At 45.7% G+C, this 10,846-nt stretch overlaps 4 protein-coding genes across 4 annotated transcripts; 3 read left to right on the top strand and 1 right to left on the bottom strand.

The window, feature by feature from the left end:
• Positions 1-921: 921 nt before the first annotated feature.
• On the bottom strand, positions 922-3,175 carry RB195_025414 (uncharacterized protein; the record flags this gene model as incomplete). Its single annotated transcript, XM_064213545.1, has 3 exons — positions 922-1,115; positions 1,282-1,414; positions 2,921-3,175. The coding sequence occupies 3 exons, from the start codon at positions 3,173-3,175 to the stop codon at positions 922-924; spliced, it is 582 nt and encodes a 193-aa protein (XP_064069426.1).
• Positions 3,176-8,028: 4,853 nt separating this feature from the next.
• Positions 8,029-8,754, top strand: RB195_025415 (uncharacterized protein; the record flags this gene model as incomplete). The annotated part of the gene is made up of 1 exon (XM_064213546.1): positions 8,029-8,754. One exon carries the CDS (start codon positions 8,029-8,031, stop codon positions 8,752-8,754), a length of 726 nt encoding a protein of 241 aa, XP_064069427.1.
• Positions 8,755-8,967: 213 nt separating this feature from the next.
• Positions 8,968-9,351, top strand: RB195_025416 (uncharacterized protein; the record flags this gene model as incomplete). The annotated part of the gene is made up of 1 exon (XM_064213547.1): positions 8,968-9,351. One exon carries the CDS (start codon positions 8,968-8,970, stop codon positions 9,349-9,351), a length of 384 nt encoding a protein of 127 aa, XP_064069428.1.
• A 539-nt stretch (positions 9,352-9,890) lies between these two features.
• On the top strand, positions 9,891-10,400 carry RB195_025417 (uncharacterized protein; the record flags this gene model as incomplete). The annotated part of the gene is made up of 1 exon (XM_064213548.1): positions 9,891-10,400. One exon carries the CDS (start codon positions 9,891-9,893, stop codon positions 10,398-10,400), a length of 510 nt encoding a protein of 169 aa, XP_064069429.1.
• Positions 10,401-10,846: the final 446 nt, after the last annotated feature.

Below are 10,846 nucleotides of genomic sequence, written 5' to 3' on the forward strand. Positions count from 1 at the left end.
AAACGAACCACCCTCGTGCACGCGCTGCGTCCACGAGCGAGCTGTCGAAGATCAGTGATGCCTCCTGACCAGTCTATTCAAATAAGACCAGCGATTAGGCTCTCGAGGGTACCGGGACGTGTAATACGGGACGTATTGTAAAGCACCTCGCAGGAATAAACGTGATTCTCATCCCGTTTTTTACGATGATTGGGGGAAACTGAATGTCGTGTCGATTTTGATAAGCTGTACACGAGGTTTTTAAATAATTGGCTAACGTTTCGGCAATATCTCCTTCTTCAAAGCCTGAAATGGGCGATTCAATCTACAATTTAAACGACCAATCTCTCCACAACTAAACTGACAAACTCCATGCCTACTTTTTCAATCACCAATTTAGCGAATACAGTGAATGCTCACCTTAGATTGGAGACGCCTAGCATGGACCGCTGACTGATCGATCGCGAAGGCAAGTAGTTCGAATGTCACATTCGGATCGGAAGAACCATTCGAGATATGACGCAAGTTTCCGCGTTATCGGCAGACATTCGCCCTTGCGGTTCATTTTAGGATTTTTAGCTTGGATCCAAAATGCCTCCAGCGATTTTCGAGTCAACGTTTTTGATTCGTGCGCTAAGATTTGGACCCTAATTTCAAAATCGGCTCCGTCGTGTTTTTATGTTGTAAGGGTATCTGAAGGTGTCCATCCTCGTAACCTATTCTTGCCGTTCACGTGCTCTTTGATGCGGACATACAGTGCTCGTGCCGTTTCACCGACATACTCGTCGCCACAGTTCGTGCAAGAAATCAGGTAGATTACCCCAGATCTCAAGCAGCGGCGCCGACCGTAGCAGCTCGAACCAGGTTCAGCAGACGATTAGCGAACGTCGCTGATGACTTCCCAGGCTGCTGTTGGCAAACAGACAGCGCATGCCTCGCCATTTAGCGATGTTGCGGGCCTTCAAATGCCTGCTTCAGATGTGCTACAACTGCGAAGTCGCAGCGTTCCTGCTGACTCAACTGTTCTACCTTCTCACGCGCTGCCCCATCCAAATTGCAGACAATGAAATCTGCCTTTTGTTGGGACGTCGCAACCGCAGCACGCAGCCGCATCACGTCTTCCAGACGTGATGCGGCTGCGAGCACAGAGAAACTGTGTGGCGTCGTCGCCTGAACCCGTAAACGGCACTAGTCTGCGTGTCGGCCTATCCGGACTGTAAGTTGCAAAAAGAGGAATAGTATCAATCCTATTCCTGACTGCCGAAACCGACTCATTTAAATTGTGAAGTAAGGTAGAAGTACCTTTGTCCACTTTCCCTATCAACGAGCTGGTTGCTGACCTGTCGTCGTTCCATACTTCCGTAACTGCCAAGGCTGTAGCATCCCGCAGTGTCTTCGCATCTCCCCCAAATACGTTGTCGTCATCGTTGAGTCCCTGCAAAGTACAAACGAGCCGCTCAGTGGCGCTCGTCGTAGAAACTGATCTGTGTATCGGAGCAGCAGCCCTTGAATCTAAGCTCAAAATCTGGGCGACAGCTATAGCATCAGAAGACAGAGTGCACAAACGTGTGACAGGCGGACTTAACTCAAAACAATCGAAAAAAAACGTGCCTATCATATGAGGAAGTCACGAACTGTACCTATTATAATGACGCGAAAGATTAGAAAAGAGAACAACAAAGGAATACCACGACAGACAATGAAGGCAGAAATACCACTGGGAATACCAGCACAATAAAGCGAATGCATGAATAAGAAAGTACAAAAGAAATAAGACCAAGGTTATATTGCATGGTAGCAAATGCACACTAAGTCAGATTGTGTAGGCTCCTTATATAGAAAGACCAAGAAGGGCGGGGTTATGCCGGCTTGGCTCGAGGGTTTCGCAATACCTACGCACCAAATTCCGCAAAAGTGTTTCGAAACCCCACGTCCAAATTCGAACTGACCAAGGTTTCACCAAGTCCATATCGATCACGTGAGATTTCGTAACCTTACAATCCAAATTCAAACGCGAAAGAATTTCGAAATTTGAAAATGCGCCAAAACCCCACTGTGAGAGAACAGAAAAGGAAGCCCGGCGCAAAACAAGCAGGGGAAGATGCACAGCCAAAAGAGGAGAGAGAAGGGCAGGACAGAACCAAGAAGAGCAGAAATCCAAGCACCATCACGAACCAAAACATAAGTATTCCCAAAACGAGCAATACCAACAAACAATATGAACAGAACCGCTCACCACATCACATCCGCAACACTAATCTTGATAACGGGCCATATCGGCCAATGCAACACTGATCTAATTATCGAGCCGTACCGGCCATCATGCTAATAATACACATGACATCCCAGGCATGACCTCACGCGCCCTCGCGCGTCTCGGTCATGACCTGACCCCAGGCTAAAACAACAGGTCCAGACCATTACGCGCGCTCGTCAACCGCTAACCTCAACCTCGGTACATCACAACTACAACTCAGGTGCTACTTACCTCGGTGCCTCACATCTCATCATCAACTAACAACCGCATCACTGGATAAAACATGCTAAGCAGCCTAGCTGCCCTACCGCACTACTGGGGCCCCCTAAACTACAACATCAGCACAATACCACAATATCTCAACACATATACTGCACCGAAATGAACTCAACATCAATATCAGCATCAACTGCACTAACTCAGCATCAATATCAGCTGCACCTGAACTCACCTGCACTTACCGTCTCTTTACCAAAACATTCTCGCGCGGCAACTAAAACGCATTTTATACCATTGCCGGATTCTTTTTCCTTTTTCTTTTTAACTTTTTTAAAAAATTTTGGTGCGTTTTTCCATCTTTCTTTTTTTTTTGATTTTCCCATTTTCGCAAAAAAATAACATAGTAACGAATACAAAACATGCCACCATCACGCCCCGTAGACCGTTCGCATGGGTGCAGTCCACCTGCGACTTCATGGCAGCGAGGGGTGAACCATTCGCTGCTACCAGTAAGCGTCGTGCAGTGGAAGCAGCTCTCGACCCACGCAAGGAGAGAGCCCTACCTCTGATAGATGATCTGGGCTTCGCTCCCGTCGGGAGCATCCTCGAGAGGCTCAGGCTAGCGATGCGGCCCTTGGTGTCGTCGTCCCAAGCGTCTTTGATCGGTCCTTGGTGTACAGATAACCGGTAGCTAGGGTGCTCCTCGTGTGCTCCAGGCATGGGCTCTTATGAGCCCAGCCGCGAGACTGCTCCGCCTCTCGTGCTAGATAGCTCCGCCCCTAAAGGGAATGTTACAGTATCGATCAGCTTGCGATAGAGCGCTTTATCCATATCACTTACAATTGCCTTTTGTTATTTTTCTTCGTTTCTGGAAGAAACTTTTACAACTGATAAAGCAGTATGGAGATGGCCAAATTTTTGATATTCTGGAGATTTTTTCATGGACGAAAACAGGGTCCGAAAACGAAGACTTTAGCGAACAACAACTGCATCCAACTGTATATATGCATTCTTTATTTCAATTCCTTCACCTATACTCAATAAGATGAGATATTTGATTGTCACCAGGAAGCGTTGACTGAAGTTATCTCTTAAAAATAAGGATTACAGCCTGATATTTTTTAAGTTGCTGCTGAAGGATTTTGAACAAAACTGTGGATTTATATTATACGTTGCGTCGATACTTTCTCATTAAAATGTGAAATCTTAATCATTAGAATGTACTTAAATCATAATTTCTCATCATCTCTCTTTTTGAGAACAGATTTGACTGACGTGAAGGGAACGAAAAGAAAAAAGGAGAATTTCTGACTTTTCTTTCTAGATATAAGCGATAATTGTGCTACGAATGTATTGCTTTCAAGATCATTTATCATTAGTTCTGTTTAATTCTCAAACATTCACATCTTATAGAAATAAGTTTTAGGGGCACAATGCACTCATTTCCTACTAAGTTATTCCTGAATCTGGTTCAGCTCTACGACTTGATTTATTCGAACATGGTCTGTTTCGCTTATATCATTGTCTTTTTAATGATGCAGGTTAAGTCGCATCTTCAACGAGGTCTGTCGTTTATGTGTTCAATGTTCTCAGTCTAGTATATGATCTCACACAAAATCCATTTATTCACCATTATTCTATCCTACGAGACTTTGAGTCTCGCGTGAACCAGGTTGATAAAGATTCCACGCTGCCTCTGGATATTAGAAGGAGTAAAAAGTTCTGAGCTTTTCCGTCAGATGTCTTTAGTAAGCCATATTTGACTATGTAAACATCGAATCGGGTATTAGTATACGACGATTTCAAGTTGACATCACGAGTAGAAAAACCGAAAAAAAAACGTGGTCCAATCACGATGACCCGGCCCAAACGATCGCCAAGTCCAGACTGCCAGTTAGAAAGTTTTGCTGTGTGTCTGGTGGGATTGGAAGGGACACACAATTCGGACCTCTACCGCGAAGAACTGACCAAAGCAGGCGATCGAGCAGAAGCGGCCAGAGTTGGCCAATAGGAAGGGTTTTGCGTTCCATTAAGATAACGTCAGGCAGCACAGATCTTTAACGACGCGTCAGAAACTCAGAGAGCTTGGATAGGAGCTCCTACCGCAGATGCAGTATAGTCCAGACCTGACACCAAGCCACTGTCACCTTTTCTCACATTTCGAATATTTTCTTGATGATACAAAACTGACCTCAAGAAAGGTTCCTGAAAATGACATTTTCAGGTTTCCTGCCAAACGTCTTCAACTGCGGAGTTACGAAATTGCCATAAAAATAGACAAACGTCATCAAACAAAACGGCGGATTGTTGATTTAACTCTCTTAGTCCTAGTTGTTAATTTCATCGTCGAATTAAAGCGAAAAAACGTTCAGAACGTTTTACTTTACGTAATTTTTGATCCATTTGTGTTGAGCTTTGCGGGGGTACTGGACAACAATACCGTTTCCCAATATCTGGATAACTATGCATGTTGTGTACCTCGTGTGTGACTGCAGTGTATACTTAAATGCCTCATTGCATTTAGAATAAGCAGGGCCACCGGGACCAGGTAACAACCAGAATCGCAAACGCGGTGTCAAAGCAAGAACAATGCTTAAATAGAAAACTGAATTACAACTATACCTTCAAATTCATACAACAACGACTAAAAACACAATCAGCTTATCGTATTGGGGAGGACAGAATATGAATTGCAAGATGAACAGATCATATTGTTCGTAGCAGTACGTGCGACAACTCTGACTCCGGAATAGTCTCGGCTCCGCTTGTGTTGGCAATAAACAGACTCGTATTCGCAGCTACTAGCTCTTCAACATTGATTCTAATGGTGAACGTGCCGCGCTTTGTTCTGAAAATTGAAGCAAGATGAAGGTATGTAGATGAAGGTATTGTTGAAATAGATGCAAATGTAAGCATACAATGCGACCATAACTAAACAATACTTGACTTTTATTAGGCCATTGGCGCGGGTGCAGCGCAGTTGGTAAGAAATTTTTCTGCGACTGGACGATCGGTCGATGGTGCGAGACCCCTCTAATGCCAAAAACTTCATCTTTCGATAAATTATCGAAAGATGAAGTTTTCAATTTATTTATTTATATTTTTTCGTCGATAATTTATCCCCAAGTTTTCTCGAGCGGATAAAAACACTGACGTGATAGCTCTCCTCGCCCAAGCGTTCATAAAACCTCGAACGATTATTGAAGTCGATATCGTTAGCACGTATGAAATGGCCGATTAGCTCAAGTACCAATTTTGTTACGTGGCATCTCTGGCACTTCACTCTGATTGTTTTTCTTTGTTTTTTCTTAATTGTAAAGATAAGTCATCAACCTTTCCAACTCACGTTTTGGTTTCTACCTGCCTGTCTGATTCGCCGAGTTGTCTTTTTCAGATTAAGTCCCATAAGCCATGAATAAGATAAAACTCTCCTTAGTTTCGAATATGAGGCCATTGTAGAACAGTACAAACGACTGTCAACGAAATGTTTAGTAAACAAGTATCGCAGAAATTTCATTCTTCAAAATGAACGGGTGGCCTGAAGACAGTGTGGATAATTCCAAAGTTTCGACCTTCTTATTCGAATCTTCGCACTGTAGAGTTGAGTAGTGTAATCCGTTTTGAGCAAAACCAAGATGGTTTTCTATCTATTCTTGATAACGTTTCGAGGTCATTTCCTTCTTCAGAGCCTGGAAAATCAAAGACACGTGTAATCTACTCTCTCAAACACCTCCCCATCCCACAAGATGTGAATAAGCAAACAGATTACTCAAAGATAACGTCAGAGAAGCAGACTACAACAGCGCTCACCTTGATGGCAGTAAAGGCGTGATGTTGAGGCAGCTCGTTGGACACAGCGATGCATTCTTCTTTACGATTCATGATTGGAGTTTTGCTTGTTATATAAAACGCTTCTAATGTTTTGATGTGGATAATGATGAGCAGGGAGCCGCAGCCGATGCGTATACTTCTCATGCTATGCGATCATTAACAGCAACACTTTGAGGTTACTATTCCAGCGATGGTAAGCCTCTTGAAACAAACTAGTAAGAAGCTAAATAGATCAGTTTGGCATGGATCACATAAGTATCAATGAAGAAGTGGTTTCGAAGCTTTTTCTTGCTTGCTGTCGTAACGTATGGTTGCTTTATTTGTTTATTAGGTTCAATGAAGTTCCGAAAAAGAATGTGCCATGGATAAATATAAAGCAATTACACTAAATACAAAGTGAAAAGGCAGAAAAACCAATCCAACGAGCAGGGATCAGTTCCATGCACGATTCTTGACTAGGTAATTTAGTACTGTATCGCAATGTTTAAAAGTAAGATAAAGTCACATGCTTATCAATCAACTTGGGATGCGACAACGAGTTTTACTGCGATTTGTAATCGTTGAGGATTTGGAACGCGTGTTGACCTGTACAATGACTTGCAGGGACCCGCCGATGTGTCAAATCAGTTTTTTATCCTCTCAGGAAAGTCTGGTACCAATTTATCGACCCCGGAAGGATGAAAGGCTTGGTTGGCACTAGGGCGGTTACGAACCCTCGGCCATGTGGCTACAACGGACCTCTAACCGACTGCGCCACTCCGCCCATTATAATGTTACATGTGATAAGAAAAGATTTTTTCCTCAATCACAAGCGGTCCGCAGAATGGTTGAATAAGGACGAATTGCCATGACATACATTGAAACCGAATATTCACCGAGGAAAGAAACTGATTTTATTTTCCTGGTGGTCCGACGCTGGTATTTTTTTACGAACGTGTAACTGACCTATACATTCCGGCAGCATTCCTTCCGGGAGCTAGCCGATATGTCAAGTCGGCGTTTTTATTCTCCCAGACAAGTCTGGTACAAGTCTGTCGACCACAAAAGAATGAGTGGCTTGGTTGGCAATAGGGCAGATACGAACCACCGACCGATCGTGCAGACAGGACTTCTTACCGACTGCATTATATTCACAAGTTATTTGTTCCCTCCACAACGGTTTACAGCCTCATAGTGGCGTGGAGGTGACACTGGGCGTCGAACTGCGATGTACAACGGAGCTTCGTCCTCCGGCAGGGTCTCCCAAGCTGAGAAGGAGTTCGACACATCCGACATTCCGACTTCTCGGAATCGGAAGCCTAGCTAAGAGTAAACCACTGCTAAGATTCACCACTGTCTTAGCAAAATGTAGAAAGGTGATGGTCCCTGATCCATATAGGTTGGGGTTCGACCCGTGGTGAAAGCTAAGCTCGCCGTGGCATGGCTGCTTAGCTTGGGGAAAAGTCTGGTTACACTCCTGCATATTCACTGCCTCAGTACTCTGCACACTGGGTCCTGCCGTCGGACGGTATGGTGACCGGTGAGAGGGGATCAAATCTCAGGTTGCTCAGGACGTCATTGATTCTGGACTAAGCGACACACGCACGACTCGCCATGGAGACTGTCTCAGACTGCGTACTTACAACGCGAGAACAGTTTCCACAGACGCTGACCTGCATGCCCTTCTCGGAGCTGCAGAGCGTATCAAATTTCACTTGATTGCTCTGCAGGAGACCAAGTGCAGAAGGAGCGACGTACGACAGATGAATGACGGCACACTCGCCATTCGTGGAGAGAAGGTTCCGTTGCGAAATGTAGGCGGTGTTGGTTTCGTTGTGCACCCATCTGTCGTCCATCTCGTCGATTCTCACGAGATCCTGTCACCTCGTCTGGCCATTCTTCGCCTCCGCCCTCTGCGCCAAAAATCCATCAGTATCATCAACTGCTATTCACCAACATCAGCAGCTGATGATTCCGAATTGGACGCGTTTTACGAGAAGCTGGAGGAAGTAGTCAGCAACGAGAGGTCCTTTTACAAATTCGTTGTCGGAGACTTCAACGCAAAACTAGGAAAGGCCACAGAAGAGAAATACAGGATTGGAAGATTTGGACTAGGGGACCGGAATGAAAATGGCAATCGTCTCGCCGGGCTGTTGTCCGCCGCTCGCCTCTTTCATGGGAACTCTCTTTTCATGAAAAAAGATCATCGTCGGTGGACATGGGAATCGCCCAATGGCGTGACTCGTGCGGAGACCGACCACATACTCACCAACCAGAGGTGGTGTCTACTTGACGTCTCAGTAGTACCATCCTTTTGTAGTGGTTCTGATCACCGTCTCCTTCGTGCGAAAATACGACTTAGCCACACGATGGAAAAGAACATCTGCTATCGGCAACGAAGGAGAAAAGAAGTCGCGCACGGCAAACTTGGATCGAATTTCGAAGACCACCAAGGAATTGTTAGAAAGAAGAAGGGCTTTGAGGCTTGATCCGAGTGCATCGCACATTGAGCGGTTAGTAGCAAACACTAGCTGCAGAAAAGGTTGCAGGAGGATCTTTTGAGGTACAGGCAGAAGAAGATTCTAGAAGCAGCACAAAGAAGAACGAGTCTAAAGAAGTGCCGCAGGGATCTCCGCGAATATAATATTCCGCTAGCAACCTTGCTGAGCGAAGACGGGACTCGCACGTCTTCTCATCGTGAGATGGAAATCATTACGGAGAGGTTCTACTCGAACCTTTTCCGTTCATCAACTCCTGTGTCAAGCCCAATCATCCCCACCGGCGAAGCTCCACCACGGATTCTCCCTTCGGAAGTACGAGTCGCTATCAAGAGCATGAAACCTGGCACAGCCCCCGGACCTGATTTTATATCAGCAGACTTTCTTCGGGCTGGCCATCCGCTTGCGTACATGACATCGTACCTTCAGAAAGAAAGGATCCCAGACCAGTGGAAGACCTCGCGAACCGTTCTTATCCATAAGAAAGGTGACCGAGGACCTCCGAAACTACCGTCCGATATGCTTGCTGAGCGTGTTATACAAAGTGTTCACCAAGATCATGCTCAGGCGCATATCCAAGACGCTTGATGAAGCCCAGCCTCAAGAACAAGCTGGATTCCGCCAAGGGTTCAGCTGCTTGGACCACATCCAGACCGTGTCGAGGGTCGTAAAGGTTTGCCGGGAATACCGCCTGCCCCTTGTTCTAACCTTCGTCGACTATGAGAAAGCCTTTGACAGCGTAGAAACAAATGCAATACTGTCAGCGCTGGTCGATCAAGGTGTGGACGCGTCGTATGTGAGGACATTAGCCAATTGCTACGAACGATGTACGACTAGGATACAGCTTTTCCACCGCCCTCTCACCATACCCATTGGAAAGGAGGTACGACATGGCGATACTATATCGCCGAAGCTGTTCACGGCTGCATTGCAATGGATAATGAAATCACTATCTTGGGAAGAAAGGGGCATACGTGTTGATGGAAGATTTCTTTCGAACCTTCGTTTCGCGGACGACATCGTTCTCTTTTCGAGCAGTACCAATGAAGCAGAAACGATGCTCAACGAATTGAACGAAGCAGGGAAGAGAATAGGACTACGAATAAACAGAAAGAAGACACAGTGTCATGAAGAACGCCCACTGCGAGGACGGAGGAGTACAACTTGAAGGCCCCCAAATCGTGGATACTCCGTCATACGTATACCTCGGACGTTCTATGAACACGGAAAACGATTTGAAGGAAGAACTGAATAGAAGAATAAGAGCAGCATGGGCAGCATTCGCAGCCGTCAGGGAAGCTACGGACCAAGATCTTCGTGCCCATCTGTTCGACTCGACAGTCCTTCCAGCGCTCTGTTACGCAGCGGAGACGTGGGCAGACACCGCGGCCACGTCTAGGAAGCTACTTACTACCCACAGAGCCCTTGAGAGATGTCTCCTGAAGTTTAGCTGGCGCACACAACACCTTGCCGATCTTCGTAGCTCCGACTTAAGAGGAATGTCCCGTCTTCGCGACCCTGCGGAATATGTATCAAAAGCAGAACATGGATGGGCCGGTCACATCATGAGAAGAGTCGCCGGTAGATGGACTAAAAGAACGCTAGAGTGGATCCCAAGTGACGCTAAACGCCACTGAGGGAGACCGCCAACGAGATGGGGTGACGTGTTCGCTGCACGGATGGACCAGCTGAGAGCTCAGCTGGATACGGCTCAAGGGCGTCAACGTCACTCACGAAGCTTGAGAACATCTTGGATGACAATGGCGAGGGAACGAAACGAGTGAAAGAGATGCTGGTACCCGCACGTCCAGTGAAGACGGGCCATCTAAGTATCTAAGTAAGTAAGTTATTTGTTCGAAAGTTATTTAGTTAGTTGTTTGTTCATGCGAAATTCTTGGTTCTTAGAAAATAACTAGGTCTGCAGTAGGTAGCACATTTCGACCAGAAATAAAGTGAATTGATATGTCTAGACGAAATACTACGCTATTGAGATGAGATTAGATGAGGTGCTTACAGCATCATTCTTTCTCCTTTTCTTCTGAACTAATTTCGATCTATAGAACTCCGGGAGTGCCGATCCTCA

This window comes from Necator americanus, chromosome X (genome assembly GCF_031761385.1).
Source record: "Necator americanus strain Aroian chromosome X, whole genome shotgun sequence".
Taxonomy (NCBI): Eukaryota; Metazoa; Nematoda; class Chromadorea; order Rhabditida; family Ancylostomatidae; genus Necator; species Necator americanus.